Source organism: Citrus sinensis, chromosome 8, assembly GCF_022201045.2.
Source record: "Citrus sinensis cultivar Valencia sweet orange chromosome 8, DVS_A1.0, whole genome shotgun sequence".
NCBI lineage: Eukaryota > Viridiplantae > Streptophyta > Magnoliopsida > Sapindales > Rutaceae > Citrus > Citrus sinensis.
The window spans coordinates 20,186,790-20,213,841 of NC_068563.1; the positions used below are offsets into that span (position 1 = coordinate 20,186,790).

Sequence of the window (27,052 nt, forward strand, 5' to 3'; positions counted from 1 at the left end):
CTAAAAGTTTAAAAATTGAGACGCCTAAAATTTTGACATAATTAATAAACTTGTACTTATGTATTCTACTTATGTTCTTGGCAGTTTCAATTTCTCAATCATGCTCTTATAATTTTCATGTTATTGAGTTATATTTGGCAAAACAAGATGTAAATAGTAATAATATCAAAATTTTACATAGAGAAAATTCTTGATACATTGATTCCTCCTCCCTATCCACAAAGCAATGGTTGGTGGCCCAAATCTTTGAAAATCTAACAGTCTGAGAGAGTCACCATCAAAGCTTCTGGCTAATAAAACAGTGGATAATTAAGATACATGGGCAAACTGTCACCATTGTGATAATGAATGTGCGGGTCGTATGATGGCAAAGCAACAAGCTATTATTGGTTATCATTTTTCCTTTTCCTTCTTTTTTGGAAGGGGGGAAAGAAAACTTCTAAACTTTTTCAAGATTTTCAACTGCTATTTTTTCTTACTCCTGGGGTAATTTTGATGACAAAGGAAAAAAGAGGGCTTAGAAAGACAATATGTTTCTATAATAAAGGAATATGCTGGTAGTTCTTACATTAGGGCCAGAGACTTGTGATTGAATATGGATCACTCTGCCTCTAGCTTTTTAACCATAATTTTATTTACCAGTACGAGGTAGCGTTAAAATGGAGAGACCTTGATTGAACATGGATCAATCTGCCTCTAGCTTATAACTATAATTTCATTTATCAGTACAAGGTGGCATTAAAAAGGCTTATGTCTATTAATGTTCCAAAATCACTTAATCACCCAAATGTTGAAACACAACACCTTTCAAGGGGAAAACAACTTAACAGATTGTTTTCCTCTTTAAATGCCTATTGCTCACTTGAGTTTGAGTCTTCTTATCTTCTTCATGCTTTCAAATGGACAAATTGTCTTAAAACTCAGAAAGATTGTTCAACATGAAGTGAAGAAGCTTCAGGATTTCTGTGCGAACAGTTCACAGGTAATGATATCATCCATGGTGGCAGACCTCCCCGCACCTAAGACCGGAACAAGGTTAAAGATGGAATCTCCATCAATTTTCATCCTTGGATTCATTACAGCAAGTTCATCAAACGCACTGGAGAATATGGCTGAAAGTGTCACCATTGGCATGCTAAGGCTTGTTGGGAAGTATAGCCTCAAATTCTGAGTAAAAGTGAAAGCACAAAGTGAGAATAATAATGAAAACAAGAATTAGAAAACTAAGAAGAAACAGTATATCAATATCAGGCAATTGCACTTGCCAATTGCAGTGTTTGTGGGAGGAACTTACTGTTACATCTTCCCATGAGAAATTGTTTTCCACAATAATTTTATTCAGAAGATAAATGCAAAACCGAGATAGTCTTCCCATTCCCCCATCTGCCTGAGAAGTTTGACAATCCTTGCTTTGACCGGCATCAAGAGACTCAGAACAGATCCTTGCAGCAATTTCACATGTGATAGATAGAATAACGGCACATATCTTTTCATGAACAACACACTTCTGGAAGCAAGACTCATGCCAGTCTGCATGCTGAAAACCCCAGTGACTGGGTGCCTTCATACAAGACAGGTCTTGTACAATTTCACTGACTGTTTCTGAATCATCGGTAACATAAAGTATGGGCTTTATTTCCACAAATGCACTGAAAATCCAGAAAGAAATCAGGGAACGATTCAGTTAAGCGTAATGTATAACACCTTCAATGGTAAAATGATATACTGCTTTGTTTGGTAAATTCATGATATTACTGCTATGAATTTCAGACACTATCCAGATTTGAGAAACAGAACATTAAATCAGGAAGATACTACTAGCCTTAGTGATTCAACATATAGAGATATACCTCTTTGGCAGATTGGAGGCAAGGACAAATAGGAAAATTGGATCAAGAACTTTAGACATGCTTCTTTCTTCAAAATGCCAGACTCTCATTTGCTTTAGAAAAGCATCAAGCTTTTCCTGTATTTTGAGTCTCTCTGATGATGCAACATAAGTCGAACAGTAAACAACAAAGTAAATAGCGGAGGTAGATATTGAACAATTAAAGCACTTTGCCACAGCTTCACTGTTTTGTAGTGCTTGTTCCAGCTCTACAGTTGGGCCTCCGTTGCAGAGAGTCATCGTGGGAGGGTCAAGGCCCAATTGGCCAGCCATCTGAAGTACTTCTTTGTGCAAGGTTGCCTGAAAATGATAGATTGAATTAAATAGGTACATGGCAATTTGAAAAAGACAGGACCATGTGATGGTAGAAGCCATGTACACATAATCAAAGGTCTCCTAGGAAAAATTTAATGAGTGTTCGCGTACAAGCAAGCGTCCATCTCAATTCTCACTCAAAATTAAGCATGGCAGCTAAAATTATCATTGGGAACTTCAAATGGTCCTCCATCAGAGAGCACAGAGTAAAACTTCTCTTGGCATCAAAGAAATTGTGCTCATGACACGTATCCCAATCCGACCAACTGTTAAACATTTTTACAAAGACGGTATTGGCGGTGGCAGTGGCAGCAATTGTGAGAGTGCAGTTATTTTTAAAATTTTCATATTTCTAAATGTAAAGTTCAAAACAATTCTGGGACTAGTTTGCAAACATGGTAAAATAAGACTATTACCAACTACATCTGGAACTTATTTCACCATCATTTCCAAGAATAGAAAAAGAATACAGGAAAAGCATTGGTAGAAACAGACGCTAATTGGCAGAAGGTCAAATGTAAAAGCAAAGAACTTATTATACCTGACTATATGGTCCAATGCAACTAGGTGCCCAGCAAGAAATACTTTGTACGTGCAAAACTCTTTTGCTTTGGTCATTTGCCACGAGAACTTCAATGTATGCCTTTCCCAGACCCACTTCCAACAAAGGCAGCTCAATTGTACTGCGGGAAGGAACACCACATGGGCACTTCTCATGTGTAATAAATTTCACATATGTCTCATTTGCTACTGCAAATTCATTCATATCAGAAATGTAAAGATGTATATAGAGGACATGCCCCCAATCAAAACCATATCTGACAAGTTTTGATTCAATTTGCTTTAGTACAACTCTTAGATCATCGAGCAATCCTGCCATCAGAAAAAACCTAAAACAATCAGGCACAAGAAAAAAATAAGCAGCAAAAGCAACAAAGACTTGCACATGGTTTCCAGTCCATATGCATCATCCTAGTTGTGTTTACCTGCTGAAGTTTTTTGTGTTTCTTGCAACCAGCAGCATATGGAAAATGTATTATCCTTCTTTGTCCTAGAAATGTTAAGTCTGTTATCAGTAACTTCAACTGAATCGGTGACCTCAGCTACAGGCAGGCACATAGCCTCAGAGTTTTGAGGACACTCTCCTTGCACTTCAAAAACTAATCCTGTTTTCTCCTGAATGGAATTCTCAGTTTCTCTCCTGCCACTTAATGAGGCAGATCCTGCCTTATATTCCAAATGAAATGCCAAGGGATGTAAGACCCCAACTGGAGCTATGGAATCTGCAGAGTGCAGGACAACTTGAAATTCATCGAGCACAATTCGGGCATTCTGAAATTAAAAACTTACTAAGTCCCAGAAAAATGGCAAAAGAATAATGACCACGATTTTTGTTACCACCAATGATGTTAATTTTGATAACAAATAATGCTTAGTACACCAGAGGCATGCACCACATACAGACACAAATGCAGACAAATGAAATGAAGATGAATAACATACAAATGCAACCGAAAATTTGCTCCTCACATACCAGAAGTGTTTTCACAAGAATGAAGGAGAAATAGAGAGAAAAAAAATAGAGAATAATTGGATAAAACTGATCAACCAAACAGTAATCTAGATGAACTTACGACAAAGAGAGGACAATCAAGTGTCAGTGTTTCATATTCTCCTCCTTCACCACACACATTTATGCCATACGACCTGCCAAAGATATGGCCAAATAGACAGAATAAATATTTAACTATGCTTGGAGAATGCGGGGAACTTCATGATATAGAAGAGAAACTGAGGATTAGGGGAAAAAAAAAAAGGAAGAAAAAGCATGGCTTACTCTTTCAACTTATGCAAATATGGATCCAAGAATGCTATTTCTTTGCCCAAGTGTTTTCCAGGTTCCAAGCCCATAGCTGCAACCTGCAATGTGAGATGTTTCACTTAATATGCAATTGAGTATATACATATAAGAAAAATGAGATTGTATTAGTTAAACTAAACAGACTACAAGATGAAGAAACTGAACTTCCAATATCGGCAAAGTGAGTGCACATGCATAACCGTAAAAACATAAGTTTCTTCCATGGAACATCAGTTGGAAAAATCTTTAATTCATGGACAATTCTCGTAGGATAAAGATTTCATAAAAAATAGGTCCTCAAACTTACTTTCTATTTTTCCTTTAGGACGACAAAGATTGTTATGTCGTTGCCACAGGCAGCATTTCACAAAGATTTAGGCAATATATGAAATGCAATAAAATATTTGCAACAAAGCTTCTAAATTGGCTAAAATAAATAGAAAACGGTATGTAAGATCATATAAAAATGCTAATATCAAATTTAGTAAGTCATAATGTCAAACACAATGACAGAAAGAAGTTGCAAAGCGGCCACAAAAAAATTAAACCATACCTTGACTGTAATAGCATTGATGCCATTTGTTATCTGGACAGAATAAAAATGAAACATCTGATGAGACAGGCAATATGAATGTTAATCAACTATCAAAAATATGAAAACATCTGATGAGACAGGCAATCAGAATGTTAATCAACTATCTCAATCATGTTCATGAATTAGAAATTTACCATTTCTTGAAGGAGCAATGACTGGTCTTGTTTCCACAAATATGCCAGTGAAACTAACCCTAACCTAGAACAAACACTTTCTACACGTAGCCTCTGGTAATCTGAAGCAATTGCACCAGATGATACAGCTGTGACAGAAGGTATTTGTCTTTTCACTTCATTTAACAAAATATACATATCTTCAACCTCATCTCCTGGAGTCATTCTGTAGCTAAGCTTTTGGTGCCTATATAAATAATAAAGCACAAATCTATTGTCAAAAATTGCAAAAATTTTCTAAAAGGACGAATCTATGAATAAAACAATTGCAGCTTTTCTTTCCCTTATAAATTTAAATAGAGAAGCTGTTAATAAAAATGAATTCAATCATAAAACTTTGTAATATATTCCAAAAGTTTCCATCATTTAAACAATTAAATCTCTAAATGGGGCATTATTCCATCATTTAAGCAACTAAATCTATAAATGGGGCACTATCTTTCACATTTCTCAAGGGACACAAATGAGCATGCTTATAGATGCCACTTAAGAGATTATGTATGCTAGAAAAGGAAATTAAAATTCAGAATCCATTCTTTTAGCATAGTAGTCTAGGGCAGCTCATTCCATATTTGTTTTAGTAATTTTTAATCACATAATTCATAGGTACTAGCTATCAAATTAGTGAAAATGCAACTTAATACATACCTACTCAATTAGCTAGAATTATTCTAGTATTGCTAAAATAAGAAAATGTCAAGATCATAAATGGGCTAAAGTACAAATCATGACATGACCCATGAATGCGGAAATCCCCATACTAATTAAAGAAAAAAATTCGAAATTGCATGAAACAAAGACAAAATGATTTACCGCATAAAACGGCTTGCCTTGTGGATCCATGTATCCGTCTTCTGAACAATGGCAATCCCATGCACTCTGCATAGCTCACAATTATTTGGTGCCCAACCTAGCAGGAGAGAGGGGGGAAAAAGGCATTCAATAACTCAAATCATATAATAAACAAAACAAATCATTTTACACCAACTTAAAATGTGAACTGCTTTTTAGTCAAAGCACTTTCTACAAAACCACTCAACAGAGCTTCTCCAAAATGAACTTCCAAGTAATCAAAATGCTTTTTTTTATATATTGTAATAACCAATTGAAAAAAATAAAATAAAAAGAAATTTCCATCTGAATTTACAAAAAGAAATTGCAGTGATATTTCAAGAAACCTTTGGCGGATGGTTGGCAGTATTTCTTTGCAGAAGCACTGCAATATGTACCCCTACACAAAATCGATTTTCAAAAGCTGTTGTTCCTATGAAACTAAAAGCACTCCCAATCCCAGACACATCCACTTCTAGCCTAAAATCACTTTTAAGCGAAACAAATGTCTAGCCTTCTCCAAAAGTAAAAACATCATTTTTATTTTAGCTTAGTATAATACACTTCGAATTCTCGATAGCACCTCTTTACAATTAAAGATTCAATATGAATGTACTTAAAAGATAAAGATTATAACACAAAATTAGTTACTGACTACGAGAGACTACTTACAGTTTGATACATGTAGCTATCCAATTCATCAACTGAATCATCAGCCGGCATCAAATTCGCCAAAGCGACAATCTACACATTGCCAATCACAAATTACCATTACATAAAAATAATTAAAAATTAATTGATGATAACAGCAACAAACCTGGTGACCGTATTGGATACACTTCATCATGGCGTAACAGCTGTCCTTGCCGCCGCTGACTAAAGCCACCACCTTCATCTTCTCTTTCTTTGCCTGTTGCCGCTGTTACTGTCACTACCAATTGCTACTCACGACTGGTTTAGGGTTACTACTAGTACTACTGATCGCACAGGCATTTTGGGTAATTCCATCTTGATCCCTGAAGTTTGGTGAAATCATAATAATTAGCAACTTTTTCACGCGATGTTGCGGGTGACAATTCGTGCTTTTGTCTTGTGTCTTTTTATTTTTCCGTATCAAATTTAAGTAAATATAAATTCAACTTATTTATTATTATTTTTTAAAAATAGTAAATAAATAAGTTAACATAATATTAAATATGACACAAATAAATTTATGATATAATATGAATATGACATGAATAATTAATTTAGTATTAAGTAAATATGTATTAGTTTTTTTTAACAATATTATTATATGTTAACCAATATTCATGTCGTAAGCAAGTAAATATGTTGAAGTGTGGTCCAATACAAGTATGACACGTTTATTATTCGTGGTATTGTGTCAATCTATTTATTGATTGTGTTAATTTGTATCAACATTAATTCAATAAAATCATATCGCATCCATGTTATGACCTAAAATGTCGTCCTTACGTTAAATAGAGAGTCTATAGCCCCATTGAAGTTACAATAGTTTGAAAATGGGTCGGTTTGTTAAAAAAAAAATTATGAGAATGAGATATTTAGTTTAGGTTTTGTATCTTCTTGTGTTTGTAAGCAATGACATACTTTATCTTAAAAATATGTATAGGATAGCTTAAATCTTTCTTTCCATTCATATCATTTTCTTTTCTTTTTTTTTTCTCAAAAGAAAAAGTGGATTATTAGCATATGCATAAGGAATTAATGCTTGATAATGAAGAATCGCTAGATCGTGAACTAATGAGCGGATATAAAAATCGTAACCCTATTAATTAAGGTCTTATTTGGTATTGAGAAATTGTAATTTTTAAGTTGCAGTTACTGTAAAAAAAAATGTGAAATAAAAATCAATAGTTGACAAATGTGTAGTAAACATAATTTTTTAAAATAATAATTTTGACAAAAATAGTTAAGATATATTTTTAATCATAAAAATGATTGATCAAATCAACTTAACTTCTAAGTTATATCATTTAGTGTTTACCAAATTTAGTACTATAATTTTTAAGTTACTGTTACCTAATTTTAATACCAAACAAGACCGAAAATGTAGACAAAATCAAGATTTTTATGAGTATTAACTTAGTAATGTACGTTCTGATATGCTATCAACATGAACTCTTTTTTTTTTTTTTTTTTTTTTGAGAATACGACAAGTTCTCTCTCGGTTTCTTCTGGCATAACTCCTGACAAGGCACGAATTTTACAAGTCTCTCTCTTTTTGGGCTTTAATGGGCGCTATAGTCATCCAATGGCTCTTTCTTTTTATTATTTAATTTTAGAAGATATGCTTAACTGATTTGATAATTGGTTAATAAAATTCTAATTGGATTTAAATTATTATCTTAACTAATCTGTAATTGTGAATTATTGATTGAATACAACAATATATATTATACGCCACTACTGATGCTGTAATTTTTTATAAGAGCATCATAGAAATTAGAATAGAATGACCCCAAAAGTTAATTTTATTTTTTTTTCAGAAAAAAGCGTGCCAGAGATTTTTTTTTTTTTGGTTTAAGATAGAGCTGGAGATCATTACTAAAAAGAAAGAGAAGTGATAGTAATTTTTCATGATAAGTACCATTCAAGTGATAAAAGAATAATTTCGATTGTCCAAATTCATTGAGATTCCTTCCCCCCCTCTCAAGTTAGTTAATACACTGAAATTCTCTACTATTCTCATGCATGCCTGTCTTTTTCGATCCATGCCCATTCACTACTAGCGTATTTATAGTCTTCTCCCTTATTTTGAAACCATACAGCAGCTGCCTGACGCGGCCACTGATATTTTTTTACAGTTTCTTTTTGTATTTCGTTTTTGATCTTCATATCGTACCGTTCAATATATCAGAGAAGTGCATGACTCGTGACATTTCCCTTAGCCTTGTTATTGCTAACCTAAGGGATAAGCAAACTTGGGATCGCAATGACTATTTTCAAATCTTGTAAGGGTGAATTTGAACATACAAAAGAAAAACGTGAGCGTTCGCCAGAACTGTCTCAGAACATACCAAAAAAATATCGACACCACCAATACCATCACATACAAATAGATTACGGTATTGAATTGAAATCTAAATTGTTGTTCAAAGAAATCCAACATTTTCAAAGCATTGCTTCTTCAAGTCTGTGCTCAACTCTAAACCTTGTCAACATATCTGATAAAAGGAAATGATTATTCAATGTTCATCCATTCCTATGATGTTATAGAATTAGAATCAACATCTGCAGATAAAATTATCAACAAAATCGGAGAAACGTAACCGGACAACTTATAAATAAAATACCCGCAATCCAAACTAAAATTGCTAAACAAATAACAAGCTCCAATACCTGCCTGCATGACTTAATGGACCAGCACACAAATTATGAAAGAACCAACAACTAGATTAAGGCGACCAAAAAAATTGACAAATTGCAATCTTACAAATTGAAATGTGAAAGAAATAAAAAAAAAAGGAAAAATAATGTGATACATGTTCTGCGATTTTCTATAGTGAACTTGATTATCACCTCTCAGCAAAAAAGTTGTGCAGGAACTTCAGTATGATGAGGCAGGCAGTGTGGTCCCTTGCAATAACTGTTTACCACATTGTGCATACAATGGCCTCAGAATTCTTTCGGCTGATAAATCAAAGAGAAAAACGCAAGGCCAAGCTCAAAATTTCCCCTGACCAGGTCACAGATGTCTGCAAAGCCCCATTGAACGTTTGATCCTTCAAGTTGAAGGTTTCTTGATACGGTGCCAAATAAAGAAAAAGGATCTGATTCTTCAAGCTTTTTCTGGGAGCGCCTGTAGAGAACACATTGTACACTTTCAGGAATAATGACAAAGAAGATTTCAGGAACTGTTTTGGGGGGGGGGGGGGGGGCTCACTACAACCAAAAAAATATATCAAAATTTTTAGAGATCTTTCTGTTCATGACATTTGCTCGCTCCGGTTACAGATAGCAGAAGATAGATGTTACTCGTAAGCGGCAACAGAAACTTGCCTGGTTAAATTCAGAAAGGAGCCTCAAGGGACTCATCCCACACTTCTGCACTTCCATTGGAGGCATCTTCAACATCTTCTTCCATTGAGAGCCTAATGTATTCTCTATGCGCAAAGCGATCCCATTCTGTCAGTGTTGGGTTCTCTCGCTCCTGTAACATCAAGGCTGTCACCAACATTGACAAAGTAGTACAGAACTACCCACTAATTTGTCTAACTTTAGTAGTGAATAGTAAGTAAAAGTTTAAAGTATAATGCGTACCTGACGAATAAGAAATGGGTCACGAGTTTCAAAGGCCATAAATTTATTGAGGTTGAAAAGTATATTGAAAACGCTTCCTGAAAGTTTACAACCTTTCAAGTCACGCAGCGTAATATAGCTCTGATTCTGTACAGAAAAAAATCCAAAGATAAAAAAAAAATAGAACTCTTTAATTAACAGTGCATTTGTAGCAAATAATCAAGGAAAATCTTTTTCTAGCTCCTAAGTCCTAATGGCCAACAAAATTCAGTATCCCCCATCTTCTTATTAAAAACAAAGAAAGCATTTAAACGGCAGATCACCACACACATAAAATGACTTCTACTATGTACCATGTCAGAATGTAAAATGAATTCATCTTAAGATCTAGACACTACATTCTAGTGCTACATGTTAGAATAAAATTAGGAAATTACTGACTAGAACCTAGCAGGCTAGAACAACTAATGGGCATGAAAAGCCAATTTTCTTCAACATATTTGCACCCTCAACTTAACATACAGGAAAGAAATATCAAATACCAAAAAACAAAAAGAGACCAGACAGAGAAAGATAAAATCAGGAAAGTTACAAACTCAGAAAGGACAAACCTCTGGTCCAATCATGTCAATTATCTGACACAATATATCCTCAAAGAGCACAGGCTCTTGGGCCATACATTCCATTCGATGCAACTGCTCTTCATAAAAGAATTGCATTTCATTCCGGGTGATAACTCCATTTCCATCCAAATCTATACACTTGAACCTAGCAAATACATAAAATGTCACGACTTAGTAACAGTTGATAGAGTGACATACCTTCACTCTAACCAAACATTGGAACATATATTTTATTATCGGATGTAGCACTGAAAGCATTCATGAGAAACAGAATTCAGAAGAGAACTTACAAACTGATTCAAGCTATTTTAATGTGCATTGAAAATCATATGACTACGGTTGAAATCACAATTTTTGGACTAATGTGTTGCACTATGACCATCCTCCAGTTTGTAGAATATGCTTAAAAACCCAAGTTTTCTTTCTTTCGTAATTTATTTCAACACAGTTTCTTAAATATCTATCGTTTGAATTTCTCTTCCTTATTTTCCCCCTTTTGACAGGAAATCAAGACTCTCAAGTCTCAACACAGGAAGAAACAAGCAAATCACCACGACTGCTCTTCATTTAGTGTCTATTTTACTTATGCTTCCTTAACAATTATTAGATCTTTATAAGAAAAGCCGAATTTTCCATGAGGTCTTGCAAGCAAGCAATCTAAGGAGTAAAACATATAAGAGAAATTTCTGGGTAAGGATAGTCATTAACCATCACCATGCAGTAACTTCATATGATAAAATTAACCAGGAATTGATTATTACATCCTTGAATCCGTCTATTAGTGAAACATACCAATATTCAAGACTAGGCTCAGATGACTTATCCTCCTCAGACAGTATGAAGTAGACAAAGTCTTCATACCCCATCTTCCCTTCAACCTTACTAGTGAACTTTCTAGGAACCTGGCATGACATGCAAAGAAGGATAAATAACAATTCTTAACTTCAGGAAGCACTATTATTCAATAAAATATGACTTTTCACACTGCAAACAGCAGGTAATCTAGCCTCAAAAACAAAAGTCATCAACCTCACAAACCTGAGAAAATATTCTATCAACAATCCTGTACGTAAGCGCATGGTTACCATATCTAATGAGGTTCTCCTTGTCAATCAAGAAATCATGGTCCGTATCTAGCTCCCAAAACTTGCAGTATATGACATAAAAATGCTCATACGAGAAGTACCTGTCAGTATGATCATATTGGAAGGCGATGAAAACATTGGAACCGTAAGTAATATATATTCAAAGGAAATCTAAGTCAGTTTCGGTCAGTAAATCTACCTTAAAACTTTGTTGATGTCCTCTTCTTCGTCCGCATGTTGCATTGCATCAATTAAGTTGCCACGTTTCAGCTCCCTGAGGGACAGATGACCATTCCCAGATCTATTTATGTAGTAAAATATTCGGTATATTACAGTTTCAGCTGCCCATTGCAATAAAATTTAGAGTTAGAAAGACTGCATGTGACAAGTTCCAAAATTAAAAAGATTAATGCCTACACTAGTTTGTAATGGATTATAGAAGCTAGCTGTTATATACATCACTTTTCTCTAAAGAAATTGTAAGCAACATTTAACACAGCAAGAAAAGTACTTAAGTGTAAGGTTAATGAATAGGCATCTGCCAAACCAGTACATTAATTGCCATGGCAATAAACTTGAGGATTCCTTATCAAGTGGCAGTACTATTCTGGTAAATTAAAAAGACAAAACTAATCAAAGAAATTATCAAAATCGAGAAAATAATCTACAGCCGATAGGTTCAGTACAGACCATATCTTTCCTGAAACTCGGGCGTGCTCTGTAAGAACTCCAACCCTGGATGAGTGGCCAACAGTTCTCTAAGTACAGGTTTAAAATCCTCCTGTTATCAAGTTTGTGAACATTCTCAGACATGGAGTTGATACGAATATTAAACAAATTAAAAACAGACCCAAAAAGATGTTGACAGTGGTTTAATTACCAATGCCAGACTCCATACTACCATATCTTAAAATAAATTACTAAGCACTTGCATTATAAATTTTTAATTCAAAGAAAATGAAAACCATTTATAACAGAGTAACACAAAGATGAAAAGAATTAAAAAAAAAAAAAAGGCACCTGAGTGAGGTACTTGAGATCTGGCTGATTTAGGATCGAGAAGATCTGGGTTGCCGTATCCATTGTCAACATGCTTCCATTGACCCAATAATCAACAAAAGCATCCCTGCAGAAACATTAGAGAAATCTTGAAGAAAACCAACAACACAAATGGCTTGAAGAGGCAACTCCACTCAACTGCAAATACAAGATATAGACTACAATGAACTTGCAGCAAAATCTACTAACTGCCTTCCATCAATAGCAATCTTTTTTAGAACAGCTAGTGCCTCAATACAACTAAAGACAGTGTACTTTGAAATGGAACCAACAGTCTCAATTTGCACAGAAGCCAAATGAGTCGGAACAATAAAATGAGTTATGAGCAGCAACCCCAGTTGATTACTACGACGTTATCGAGCAAAGGGCTAATCCCATCATCATTGAGTTGACTACTTGACTGCAAAGAAAGGGTAAGACTGGAACTGCTGATGCCAAACAAAAAAGTTCATTTCTATTTCATAAGTTTGCGATAACTATATAATTACCTCCTAATCTGTTTATTCAAGTTTCTTCAACTTCAATTCCAAGTTACTCATCAAATTCACTAATTTAGAAGAATTTAATCTTATTTGTAGCCAAAAACAAGATTTTCATTTTTGTATTTACAACCATGGAGACTGAAGAGGAGAGACACGTCAATCGCCTGTCAAACAAAGAATGAACGTAACTTCCAATAACAAAGTGAAAACCTTTAGGCTTATCGATTTCCAGTACGACAGCAGAAATACAATAATGAGTTAAACTATCGGCAAAACTGAGATAAATAAAATAGGAACTTCTTGCAACACATAATAGACACTAATTTCCTCAGGTACGAAAAAAATGCATACCTTGTCACAAGACCCGTGTTATTAACGTCAATCTTTCTGAAAAGAGCCGTAGAGAAGAAAGACGGTAACTTGCAGATTTCCTTAGTAACTAATTTGAATTCTGACATGCCAAAAGAAAATGAAAAGATTTAAGTCCTATCTTCAATGTCATTCATACAATATTTTATAAATATCTCACCTTGTATTTGCAGTCCATCCGAGTGACCATAAAAAAACTGATTAATTCGAAATAAACATTGTTCTTTTAGCTCATTTGGAAGAGGACGTCCATTCTGAAAGTAAAACTGCAAACATTACATCTATATTAGAACTTCTTACAAAATTTCCCTAAAAACAGAACTTCAGCAGAGTAAGCACAAAAAATGACTGCAATCCAGACAAAAAAGCAGAAACGTTCACCCAGATGTCTCTCTGATTTTTTCCTTTTTCCTCCCCCCTCCCAACGACAAAGAAACCAGATAATTAAGCCCAAAAACAAGTAGTTTTTCAAACCTGAGGTATCAATTCTTTTGCTGGCTCACTAACTACTTTCAGCGGAGAACCTAAATTTGAAGGGCCAGCCCTCTGTTTCATCACACGAGGTGAGCCAGATGTGCTCCTTGGTGAGAGTGGAGGTGCACTGCCAGCCGGAAACAAAGACGGTAATGAATTCGTGGCAGCATTTGAACTAGAAGAGTTTGCAGACACATTCAAGGGACCAGCCTTTGCGTCATTAAGCAATGATGTCACCTAGCCAATGAAGAAGCAAAATAAACAAAATAACAGTTGTTAAGATATTATCTCATTGATGCTCATAATTCAGAGAACATGCAGCATTCCAGATATCAGCTTCTGAAGATAAATAAGTTAGTAACAACAAAACAAATCTCCGGGTGCTATATTGAACATGGGCCAGCCGGCTGACTAGCTGTTCAAATTTAATAACTGAATGTCACATATTTTATCTGAATTTTAAACAAACAAAAGTAAGTCAAGTTAACAGATACAGTAAGAATTGTCAATTGTAACAGAAAACAGTGACTAGATTTCAATTGAAAACATCAACAGAGTCAAGGATTGCAATCACATTTTCTCAATAAATCCTTTTAATATCCATTCCAGTCAACACAATGAAACTAAGGCTTGGGACAATGGCATTAAGTACTTCATTCTCCACCTTGAATGTTTTAATTTCTAGCAATTACTCACTCTCATCTCTTACAGTAATTCTAATAATAGTTACACAATAAACCAATAAAACAGCTCTTAGCTAGGAACTCTTATTCCCAAAGCATACTGAAAAACCCCACTTCCAAAATTAAGGTGACTAGTAGACAAACATCAGATTGACCGCCATAAACAACACTAAGCAACATCCCACCATTTCTCCATCACATCAAGCAGAGATCACCACAAGTAATTTGATATTTCATCTTAAAATCAGAATCCAAATGGCCCTTTCCCAGAGGAATGCAACCACTTCTCCGATAAGTTTTAGGCTAAAATAACTTCTAAAAATCCAGATCTTGCCTCAATAGAGTTCCATTTGTCTCCTCATTCCATGAATTCCAAGTTGCATTTCATTATTTTCCATAAGATATGCCATCAACTTCAATATACACAATTCAAATGACATTTTTTTTAAAATTCAGCAACTATCTCTGTGCTAATCCACCAGCCTTAATAAATTAAACCCTTTCCAATATCCGGAGTTTTCCAGTTTACACTATTAAGTTGCTTCATAAGAGATTCACATCATATCTCACTGAAAGTAAACTATTATTGAAAGCCATCATTGTCACAATCATTCCCCCAACAGACAGCAAATTAGCAACCAACCGAAATTGATTGCTACCCCAAACAGTAAACCTAGTATCTGACTCAATAAATTACCCAAATTTGTTATTAAATCATCACCAAAATGAAACCAAACAAGCAACCAACTCCATCAGTTAAATCCAAATATGTTATTCAACTAGACCATAACGCCCACAAAACTCAAACAAAACTAAGCAGTAACAGTACTACCGAACAAATTCAAAATATGCCAATAAAATTTGCGCATAGAAAATAATTATATCTATCTTATCGTGAAAACAGTACCAGTTTATTAGCTTCAGGAAGCGAAAGCCACTGATCAAAGAGCTTCTGCCCAAAGTCCGGGTTCGATTTGAACGCCAAGGGAGATAACTCCTGTAATTGCAATAACTCCGCATCCAAACACGCCACATCTCCGGCAACACTTTCCATGTTCGTCATCAATAGACCCAATCGATACACATATAATTATACGGCGCCGTTTAATTCTTTACGAAAAATGCAAAACTTAAAAGCAACAGATTACAAGTCGAAGCTCAAAAGTAAACTTCATCAATGTTTATAAATCGATTGTGATAAATAGAAAAAAGAATCTACATATATAGCAATTAGAAATGCAAAGATTTGAAAGTCGCGAAGTGAAAGAAACCCTAGATCTTTTAAGAAAATAAAGAGATTGGTTTTCTATTTTTCGATTTTTTTTCTTCTTTCTTAGAAAGAGTTGGCTAGCGGTGAGGAGGTGATTGGAGAGAAGGAAAGTGAGGGAAAAATTGAAAGCGAGATCGGTGCGATTCAAGGGGAGACTTAATCTAACTAAGAAAGTTTTTAATTATTATATTATATGCAGAGATCTGTTTTTGCTTTTGTTTCCGATTTTTGGTTTTGTAAAATGTATCTGAAAACCGAAAATGGTTAAAACTTTAAAATGAAGAGGACACGTGTCCATGTGCCTGTAAAATTATGCGGTCTTTGGTCACGTGACAAAAAACGTGTGACGCGTACCCCCTTTTTCTCGTTTTAGAAACTTTTTTCTAGATCGTTAAAGCAAAAGTCAATTACTTGAAGTCGAAAGCTTTGTGGACTTCATTAAAACTCTTAAAGCGCCAATTTTTCATGGATATTTTCATCAAGATCCCTTCACATTATTTCTTTTTACAAATTTTTCATGGTGTGGTGATGATTACTGTATTGGTGAGGCTCTATGTTTTGGGCCACGATTAGCACAGAATGCATGGAAACTTTCGTTAATGGTTGAATCTAATTCTTTACAATGTGATAATAGCTGGTATTAGTTAAAAGCTTATGCTGATCATTTTAGATAAATTTAAGATTACGCAGTTGCGTGAATATGATTATCAAGATTTTAGGATTTGACATATATTACGGATTGTAAAATGTAAATTGTTGTAACTGAACAATAAACAGAGCAGCTTATGATTAACCAAGTGAAATCAACTTAGACAAGTTTGTGATTTCTTCAGTAATTTGTCAATTTAGCATGTCGTGAAATAGAGGAAACAAAAGCAAAAATAATGCCTAGCTAATTGATTTCAGATGCCCCTATGCCTACTCGTTTTCAAGTAGTTCTTTTTTGTTGGCTACTTTGAGTTTGAACCACGAGAGACAAAAGACTAAGAAAATAAAATTGTAATTTACCCATCTTCTTATCTCTTTTTTTTTTTTAAAAAAAAATAAATGTCAATTGATTTCAAAGCTTCAAGCACTTAAATCTTAATTAATGTCCCTTACAAGAAGTATTATAGTCTTAAGATACTCAACAATTCTCGTCACATTTTGGTATTAGATTGAAACATGTGATTTGTTTGAATGTTTTTGTAGTCCGTAATATATATAGCTTCTCAAGCGTGAACACTAAAATACGGATTTCGTGCATATGCAGTTAAAAGATAAAAATATGCTAACTCTCAAACACTAACAGACAAAATATACTGTGTTGAAATTTATGTTTTTCATTTTTTTAGCTGCGGATGTCCACATAATCTACATAAGTTCTGTATATACATAACTTCTTGATGATGATGATAAATATATTCTAAGACTATTAATATAAGTACGCATGCTATCCTTTTTCTTAAGCACTGTTTGTATATAAATATATTACATATCTCATGTAGAAGTTTTAATTCATGATAAAAAACTTATTTAGTCTCTATATTTCGAGGTTAATATCCGTTTAGTCTCCTTTTTTTTTTAAAAAAAAAACCTCAAATTATTGACACCTTTGTTGTTAGTTTTTTTGTTTATTTTGACTTACTTTTATAATATTACCTTCTTACAATATTATTTTTTTACATTAATAAAAAGAAAAAAAATTAAATTACCAATTTAATTTCAAAAAATAAAATAAAAACAAAACCCACATATGTTAATTTTGGTGGAACACTCTTCTTAGGAGTTAATATATTAATTTTGTTTATTAATGTTTAAAAAATTGGTGATTTAAATTTTTTACCATATTATTTTCATGGACATACATGAGCTTTTACAAAAATTAATATCTATTCTTTTTGTTTTTATTTTATTTTGGGGGTTAATTGGTAATTTAATTTTTTTCCTTTTATTAATATTAAAAAATAAAAATATTATTTTAAGAGGGTAATATTGTAAAAATAAATTAATAGAAACAAAAGTAACAACAAGGATGTCAATAATTTAATGGTAAGAATGTTTTAAGACATTTTAAAAAATAAACTAAACTAACACTAATGTTAAAATATAAGGACTAAACTAGTTTTTGTGCTTTTAATTCACATAGCTTTGAATTAGGCTGCATGTTTTATTGGGGAATAAAAATTAACGAGCCAATTAATTAATTCCATACCATTTATAGAATTGGTAGAGCAGATGGAGCAATGTAAGTGTCATTTTTGTGGACGAATTGATTGATGCTCTCTGCTGACCAAGAACTAATTTTTTACTGAAACTGCTATAGCTGTTGCTTCAGAATGTGTACGTAGAGCAACGCTATTTATTTCAAATTTTGTATTAAAAAAATATCTTTAAATGATATGCGTTCATCAAGTGGTTGGTGAGATAATATAATTAATAATTCACTTAGATCTTATAAAAAATTATCAGCCACTTAATTAATCATATATCATTTAGGATGAAATTTTAGATAAAAAATTTAATACGCCTATACTTACTCATAACTGTAAATGTTTAATTAAGTGAAGTATCACTATGTATTATAAGTTTCTGTATATGATTCTGCCTACAACGTCTAGTTAATTTAAGCTTTTTCGGATGTGATTTAAAATTATGCAGGACTAAATTTAAGATACTACGAAGAATAATTATATATATATAAGTCATTCTCGATGTTTGCAGAAAATTTGCTGCGCACTTTTGACTGTTTAGTTAAACGTTTTAGTAGACTATAAAATATATATGTATACGGATCGGAGTTTGAAAGAGGTTTGAATTAAGTTTAGCTAGACATAAAGAGAGATTGAGATCGAGATTAGGAGGAGCTTTTAATTTGTGAATTGTCGAATAAAAGCTACATTCAGAAAGAGTTTTAATTGGCAAAATTTATATTTGATCGGCAAACTCTTATATTTTACTAAATCATGAGGCACATAAATAGGATTTAATCCAACAATCCACTTACTTTTCATCAATCATGCCACAAGGATTCTTAATTATTTGCAGTATCATAGAACGACTTAAATACTGATTAACACTTTCACTAGTAACACTAGAACAATAATTTCACACGTTTAAAAATTCATCATGAGTGATGAGTAACAATTATGACCCAAATATTGCTTGTAGAATACAATACCTTCGCAATGGCTACATCGCAAATCTTTCTCTTATTCTTTTTGCTATGCATGTCTTCACTTCATGGCACCGCAACAAGCATAGAAAATTGCCCCATACAATATTGCAGCCTGGGCGGCGACGGCAACGGCGGCGGCGGCAGCAGTGTACCAGTTAAATTCCCTTTTCAAATAATAAACAACTTAGAGAGCTTAAACCCTCGTTGTAGGTACCCACGTTTTGAACTCTTATGCTCTCGCAACAAAACAATTCTCATGCTGCCGCGGTCAGGACTCTTCGCTGTCCGCAACATCGACTACAACTTGCAAACTCTGGACATCAACGACCCACTGAACTGTCTCCCGAAGCGATTCCTCGACAATTTCAGCCTTGAGGATTCTCCTTTTGAGCAAAAAATTTACGGCAACTTCACGTTTCTCAATTGTTCATCATCATCATCATCATCGAATCATGTGCCCGAGCATCACAGGACAGTGGCTTGTCTCAGTACTGAAAATTACACGGTCTTGGCTGTGCCTAGCAGGTTTTACAATGAAACAAAGTTGCCAATGTTGCCAGTGCCAAGTTCGTGTGAAGTGATCAGAGCAGATGTGATGGTCCCGGTTTCTGGGGGATATTGGAATGGTCTTGAAGATGATATTCGATTAAGTTGGAGTGATCCCCATTGTGCACCCTGTGAATATCGTGGTGAAGTTTGTAAGTTCACGAATGATGACACCAGTCTTGTTGTTGGATGCTCCAACTCGGGTAAGAGACATTCCCTCTTCAAACCCTAACCCTAACAGTGAGATTCTCATCTTTTGTCCTTAGGAAGCTGATTGAGTGGTTTTTGATAATATAAATTTGGAATAATCCACAACTATTGAGCTATTTTCTTAGTACGAGTTAAGCAGATCAGCAGAATTTATATTACACTATCTTACTACTATAATATTAGGAAATTGATGGAACGATAATATGTGATTTAATATGAGACTGAATAGATTGCACATAACAGGAGTGACTAAAAATAGTTAGTAGAGAGTAATGATATTAACTTTTAAGTATGATTTAGGTCCATGATTTTTATAATTTTCAAATAATTTTGTTTGATTGATCATTCAAGTTCAAGTCTTGGTATTAGAAGAATTTATTTAGTCTTTGTTGAATGTGCTAGAGAAAAGTCAAGAATAGTCAAGACATGCCTTATAAAAAAAAAGTAAAATCTATTAGTACTTGTTTAACATATATACTTTACTCATCTATTTGGAATTCACATTTTGAATGTTTAATACTAATAGGTAAGGAAAGTGTTAAATATGATGCCATTATCATTGGGATCGGATTTGGAACACCGGGAGCACTGTTCATCATTGCACTTGGATGTTACCTCTGCAGCAAGGTTTGGACTCACGATCCTCAGCGCCACCGGAGGCGGCAACCGACCACCGAATTATCAACCTCAACCGTGGTCGCCAGTCTCGACAAACCCACCATAGAGTCTTACCCGAAAACTATAGTTGGTGTAAGCGGGCGGCAACCTAAGCCAAATGACAATACTTGCCCAATATGCTTATCTAGATATAAGCCTAAGCAGACATTAAGGACAATCCCCAAGTGCAATCATTACTTTCATGCATATTGCATAGACAAATGGCTTAGAATGAATGCATCATGCCCCGTGTGTCGCAAACGCCTAAGGTTTAAGTCTCCCTTTGTGTGATCACTTCATCATCCACATCACCTATATCAGCATCTACACGTTCTTCTTCTTCAGTATTACATACCTAGGTTTCTTTTTTGTGTAAAGTTAATATTATATTTCTTCTTGTGAAATTGATTGCATTCAATGTTGTTCAATAGTACGGGGAAAAAAATGTTAAAATGAGCGAGGGACGTGTTGATTAATTTCTGGATTCAATATTATATGATGCTGTATTAAATGTTGAAAATAACTCATTTCGACACATTGATTTTTGTAGGGTCAGTAATGAACATAAGCAAATTGCACTCAAAAGTTTTAGGGACAATATCCCCGGGGGCGGATTCAACATTATAAGCAAAAATCAATTAAAAATAATATTCAAATCAATAAACTTGTGAATGTACAAAAAGAATTTTATGCTTAAATCTTTAAAAATTGAATAGTTGATGACGTAAAGTCATGGGAAGAGTTTTAAGCTGGATATTTTAACGGGGAGCTGAAAAAGAGGATTAGATGTTTGACAAGGGAGATATATTATGGGTGAGAAGGTGAAAAAAAATATTTTTGTAATTAGTTTAGATAGCATCACATTGAGACACAAAATTGACCCATTAAAAATAGTAGTTCATAAAAGAGTAAAAGCTCGTTGAATCTCTATATTTTTAAAACTATCTCCAAACATCAAGAGGATTAGTTGTTTGACAAGGGAGATATACTATGGGTGAGAAGGTGAAAAAAATTATGTTTGTAATTAGTTTAGATAGCATCACATTGAGACACACAGCTGTCATTATTTTTTGTTCCTTTTGAGTTATTTTTATAATATTATTCTCTTATAATATTACTTTTTTTTGGGCTTTAATAAAAAGAAAAAAATTAATTACCAATTTAATCCCAAAAAATAAAATAGAAACAAAAACAATAGAAATAATTTTTGTGGAACACTCTGCTGAGAACCTAATATGTTAATTTTTTTATTAATCTCCAAAAAAATTGATTATTTATTTTTTTATAATATTAATTTTTTTGGACATCGTGAGCTTCCCCAAAAATTAATACATTTTCTTTTTGTTTTTATTTTATTTTTGGGGTTAATTTGGTAATTTAATTTTTTTAATGTCCCAAAAAAGAAACAATATTATAAGACAGTGAGATTGTCAAAGCAACCCAAATGGAACAAGGCAAGGGTATCAGTAGTTTAAGGGCAGTAATGTTTTAAGTTATTTTAAAAAATATAAGGAATAAAAGGATACTAACCTCCAAATAGAGGGACCAATCGAGCTTTTACCCCTCATAAAATTATCCCCATTAAACTATAATTTTCCCTTAAATTTATAAAAAATTAAGACTTCATTTAAGAAAATTTAAGTGAAAATTACTTTCTAGTGGGTCGATTTCCTACTTTAAGTCAACAGTAGATCCACCTTGAATATCACATATTGGCTGAGAATGAATTTTAAGTATATAATTAAGACATGCACAATTCAAGGAATTTGACTTTCAACAATGCTTAGAAAAGTTTATTATCTCGTGACATGCTTATAAAATTGTTAAGAATAATGTGGTTATGTTGATCTATCTTTAATGGTTTGTTTACTTATGGGATTGAGGAATTGGAATCCAAAATAAAAATGATTGGTGGTGTTTACTTGTTAAGATAGAATGAGTAATGAGAATGAAATATATGATCATGAGGTCCACATATTTTTGGGATTAAGGAGTGGGAACTTGATCTCCATAAGGTGAATGGGAATCAAGTTTATATTCTTGAACTCACCATTTTACCCCACTCAAATTTCATGATTCCATATTTTATCTCAATTAAAATATTATTATATTATTGTTAATAATAATAATGAAAATTACAATAAATAAATCATTGTGTTTGGTGAAAATTCTAGCTTTCCATCCATCCGAACCCGTTGGAAAATGGGCATGGATTCTAGCTGGTGTACTCTGCTTTGTCACATTGTTGTTATTTTCTCTATCTCAATTTGATGTGAATAGTACTAGCTAGACTCATTATTATTTCAGAAAATTCTATTGTCCATTCGTCCTGCCAAGAAATGATGTGCATTTGCTCATTATCATATTTATCAACCGAAAGAATTTGATAAAAATCAGATAAAAAAAATATTATATGAGTTGATTAAAGAGTATTGATATTCAAACAAAAAAATTGAATAAAATTCTAATAAAAATAATTATTAACGGGACTCATTTTAGTTATTTTCTAACTAATGCAGTAAAACAGACCTATTTTGAAATCATTGTTGTCAGCGTCCTATCTCTTTATCATTTTTCAATTTGTAATCTCAATTTCATGCAATAATCTCCATTTCATGTACTGCATGGTATTGTTGACAATCAGAAGCAAATATGTAAAATGACACCTCACACGGTCCTACTTCATTTATTGCTTCGGTGAAAGACCATAAATGCCCTTAAAACTAAACAAATGACTTTCAATTAGAGAACATACATTTTAATTATTTTAAGAATTCAGTCAATTGAAATTCGAGCTAAAGATCATTTGTCATCTCAAATGAGGTTCGTTATTTTTTTTTAAAAAAGAAAGCAAGCCTTTCATAAATCACAACATCTTAAGTACAACTTGAATCTCAGCCGGAATATTTTTCCGCCACATACATGAAGAATTTTTCTCCAAAACTTCTTAGCTAGGGAGTGGGCATAAGTATTACATTGTCTTGGAATGTGATTGACAACAACTTTTTGAAATTCCTTCAACTGATTTCGGATCTCCAAGATTGTCCAAAAAATTTCTGTTCTGCTGCCCTTAGTTTTGTTTACTAGCTGGACCACCTCTAAGCAATTTGACTCAATGATCAAGGAGATTAATTCTTATTTTCTTGCCAACTGAAGCCCTCATTGCACAGCCTCTGCTTCGGCCAAGCCAACTAAACCCTTTAGATGGTTCTGATTAACACCAGCTGCAACTATCTTACCATTAGAGTCTCTAATCAGTTCTCCCACGCCTGCACTCTGGTTCTTAGAGTTAATGGCAGCATCCACATTAATTTTGAAAACATTCTCAGGGGGAGGGAGCCACTCCTGCTGTTTCTCTCCTCTGGGGTGGGCAATGTGAGCTGGCTCGGTCTTCCTAACTCTTTGAAAAACTGCCAAAATAAATTCCGCCTTAGCAGCTAAGATAATTGGATCAATCTCTCTGCCTTCGAAGATAAATTTGTTCCTAGAAAACCATGCAGACCAACACAAGGTTACCATTAATTCCAAATCTGCTTTCCTCAACTCCTTAGCCATTCTTTAAAGAATGCTGAAGATGTCCTGGGAATAAGCTTCAAGGCTTGGGACTGTATAGGGGAAATGGAGCCAAATCTTTCTCGTTGCCTTGCACTCCAGTAGAGCGTGGTTAATAGACTCTATGTTCCTTCTACATCTTTGACAAGTTGGCTCATGTACTACTTTCCTTTTCCACAGGTTTTTAGCTAATGGAAGCAGGTTATTTGAGGCCCTCCACATAAAAATTTTAATTTTCTCAGGCAATTCCAATGACCAGAGTGTACTCCAGTATTGAGTGGTGTTCTCTGAACTACTAGAGGACTTTGGAAATTTCATTCTCAGGGCTAGTTGGTACCCACTCTTGACCAAATAGTTTCCCCTTTTGTCATAATGCCATAGAACTTCATCTTCCGATTGCTCTGCTGGAAGGGGAATCTTAGAATCTCTACTGTGTTTGCTTTTATAAAGTGCTGGTTTAGCTTGATTTCATCCCACTGGTTGTTAGCCTTAATTAAGTCTGCAACTACTAAGTTTATTGACAATGTTGGAGGGGAAATAGGCCTGAAAGTCTCTGGTCTTGGCAGCCAGTTGTCCGAGTATATTACTATCTTCTTGCCATTACCCACTCGCCATCTAAGGCCTTTCTTAATCACTTGTCTGCCCCAAAGGATGCTTTTCTAAATAAACGATGCATTGGCCCCTGCTTCTGCACATAAAAACCTGGAGTTCCTATAGTATCTTGCTTGAAGAACTCTTGAGACTAAGGAGTTTGGGTACTGCAATAACCTCCAAGCTTGCTTAGCTACCAAGGCTTGGTTGAAGCAAGTAAATTCTCTAAATCCCAGCCCACCTCTAGTCTTGGCCTGGCTGAGCTTCTCCCACTTTTGCCAATGAATTCAGTGCTTATCCCCCTTAGATCCCCACCAAAACTTTGCTATAGCTCGCTGAATATCATCACAAAGGCCTCTTGGAAGCTTAAAAATACTCATTGCATATGCTTGAATTGCTTGGGTTGCCGCTTTGATCAGAATTTCCTTTCCCCCACTAGAGAACATTTTATGCTGCCACCTGGCAATCTTGTTTAACACTTTAAGCTTGACATCATTAAAAAACCCCATCTTCTTCCTACCGATCATAGAGGGGAAACCTAGGTATTTTTCATGCTTTGATACCACATTTAGCTTGAAAATGCCCCTTATAGTAGCCCTTTGACTCTCTGGAATTTTGCCACTAAAGAATAAGGAGGATTTCTGAATATTAAATATCTGTCCTGAGGCTGCAGCGTAGCCGTAAAATATCTCTTTTAGATTCCTACATTCAGCCACTGATGCACAAGAGAAGACCAAGCTAACGTCCGCAAACAGCAAGTGAGTAATTGAGACTTCCCTTGCAAATTTGAGACCTCAGATTAGTTGATTTTTTTCTGCCAACACCAACATATTGGAGAGAGCCTCTGCACATAGAATAAAAAGGTATGGAGATAGCAGGCAGCCCTGTCTCAAACCTCTTTCCGGCTGAATCATTCCCTTTGGCACACCATTAATAATCACCGAGAGTGAGACGGTAGTGACACACCTCATTATCAAGGCCATCTGATTAATTGAAAACCCCAGCTTTATCATTGTTTGTTTAAAAAAAGATCACTCAACTCTGTCATATGCCTTGCTTATGTCCAATTTAAGAGCCACAAGACCGTTCTTTTTCCCTTTGCTATGCCTTATTTTATAGAGGCATTCATAACCAATAATAACATTGTCGGTAATGAGCCTATTGGGTATGAATGCACTCTGCATTGGGGAGATGATTTGGGAAAGAATCGGTTTCATTCTATTTGCAATAGCCTTAGCTACAACTCTATAGATGACATTACAAAGGTTGATAGGTCTGTAATTACTTACTTTTCTAGGTTTTGCAATTTTTGGGATCAAAGCAATAAAAGTGTGGTTGAGGGGAGATGGGTTACCTTGCTCATTAAGGATATGTAGAAACGTTGAGACCACTCCATTACAAACTGATTTCCAATGCTTCTGGAAGAAGACAATAGGTAGACCATCTGGACTGGGGCCTTTATGGGGCACATTTGGCAAGGGCCTCCTCTATTTCTTCAGGGGTGAACATCTTCTCCAGCTGGGCATTCATTTCCGGAGTTACTTTGGCAGGCATTCCTTGAAGGGCAGCTTGGATTTAGCTTGGAGTCGGGCTAAAAGTAGTAAAGAGCTCTGGGAAATAGTTACAAAATTCCTCCTCTATTTCATCCATTTCCTTTAGCCAAGTGCCTTGAGAGTTTTCAACCCCCCACACCTTGTTCTTTCTTTTGCGAGCAAAGGCTTTGGCGTGGAAATACTTCGTGTTTTTATCCCCTTCTCTTAACCAGTCGGCCCTCGAACGTTGCTTCTAGTAAATCTACTCATCAATCAGCATGGAGTTAATATGACTTTCAATCCTCCTAATCTCCTCTCCATCCGCCAGCTTTGAGTTTCCTTGTATAGCATTCTGCAGGCTCTGCATAAGCTTTTCTTACTTTCTTTGCCTACATTCAAATTTGTTTTTACTCCAATGCTTAAGTTGAGCTAATGATTCTTTGGCTGTTCTTTGAAATTGTTGCACAGGGGTTTCCCATACTCTAACCTCATACCGACCCCACTCTTCCTCAACTATACTCCTACACTTCATAAGAACTCCACATATCCGCATAATGATCTCGGGGGGAAGGATTTGCTCACATTTCTCGATTTTTTGCTCCTCTCTTTGAATTCTAAAATTATTAAGCAGTGATCTGAGACCCAGTTCATGAGGTTTGTGACTACAATATCTTGGAATTTATTCCCCCAATCCTTACTACATAAGAACCAGTCCAACCTCTCCTCAATGAAATGAGCACTGTATCTTCTATTTGACCACGTATAGGGATACCCCTTACAACCCATATCTTGTAAATTACAGCTTTGCACAGCTTCCCTAAACTCAACAACCATGT

The 27,052-nt window shown here is 34.6% G+C and overlaps 4 protein-coding genes across 8 annotated transcripts; 1 reads left to right on the plus strand and 3 right to left on the minus strand.

Moving 5' to 3' along the window:
- Positions 1-612: 612 nt before the first annotated feature.
- LOC102624743 (diphthine--ammonia ligase) lies at positions 613-6,722 on the minus strand. Of its 4 annotated transcripts, none has more exons than XM_052432525.1 (12): positions 6,481-6,718; positions 6,336-6,407; positions 5,663-5,742; positions 4,794-5,019; positions 4,618-4,674; positions 4,041-4,123; positions 3,838-3,910; positions 3,190-3,535; positions 2,745-3,076; positions 1,851-2,188; positions 1,295-1,649; positions 613-1,167 (listed from the first exon to the last, which is right to left on the minus strand). In XM_052432525.1, the coding sequence occupies exons 1-12, from the start codon at positions 6,556-6,558 to the stop codon at positions 955-957; spliced, it is 2,253 nt and encodes a 750-aa protein (XP_052288485.1). In that variant the 5' UTR covers positions 6,559-6,718; the 3' UTR covers positions 613-954. The 4 variants fall into 4 exon arrangements, with proteins under 4 accessions (XP_052288485.1, XP_006470926.2, XP_052288487.1 ...); XM_006470863.4 differs by having other exon boundaries at positions 4,618-4,650; positions 6,481-6,716; XM_052432526.1 differs by having other exon boundaries at positions 1,021-1,167; positions 1,266-1,649; positions 6,481-6,722.
- Positions 6,723-8,947: 2,225 nt separating this feature from the next.
- On the minus strand, positions 8,948-16,208 carry LOC102625238 (serine/threonine protein phosphatase 2A regulatory subunit B''beta-like). Of its 2 annotated transcripts, none has more exons than XR_008050962.1 (13): positions 15,609-16,208; positions 14,019-14,255; positions 13,705-13,810; positions 13,527-13,626; positions 12,655-12,760; positions 12,325-12,415; positions 11,834-11,975; positions 11,588-11,735; positions 11,342-11,451; positions 10,538-10,694; positions 9,948-10,024; positions 9,687-9,837; positions 8,948-9,486 (listed from the first exon to the last, which is right to left on the minus strand). XR_008050962.1 is itself a non-coding variant. In XM_006470865.4 (13 exons), the coding sequence occupies exons 1-12, from the start codon at positions 15,762-15,764 to the stop codon at positions 9,697-9,699; spliced, it is 1,620 nt and encodes a 539-aa protein (XP_006470928.2). In that variant the 5' UTR covers positions 15,765-16,207; the 3' UTR covers positions 8,948-9,486; positions 9,687-9,696. The 2 variants fall into 2 exon arrangements, 1 of the variants encoding a protein (XP_006470928.2); XM_006470865.4 differs by having other exon boundaries at positions 9,948-10,073; positions 15,609-16,207.
- Positions 16,209-19,384: 3,176 nt separating this feature from the next.
- LOC112497569 (putative RING-H2 finger protein ATL21B) lies at positions 19,385-20,832 on the plus strand. Its single transcript, XM_025096166.2, has 2 exons — positions 19,385-19,877; positions 20,411-20,832. The coding sequence occupies exons 1-2, from the start codon at positions 19,385-19,387 to the stop codon at positions 20,830-20,832; spliced, it is 915 nt and encodes a 304-aa protein (XP_024951934.2).
- A 2,868-nt stretch (positions 20,833-23,700) lies between these two features.
- LOC107175972 (uncharacterized) lies at positions 23,701-24,096 on the minus strand. The gene has a single exon (XM_015527914.2). The coding sequence runs from the start codon at positions 24,094-24,096 to the stop codon at positions 23,701-23,703; it is 396 nt and encodes a 131-aa protein (XP_015383400.2).
- Positions 24,097-27,052: the final 2,956 nt, after the last annotated feature.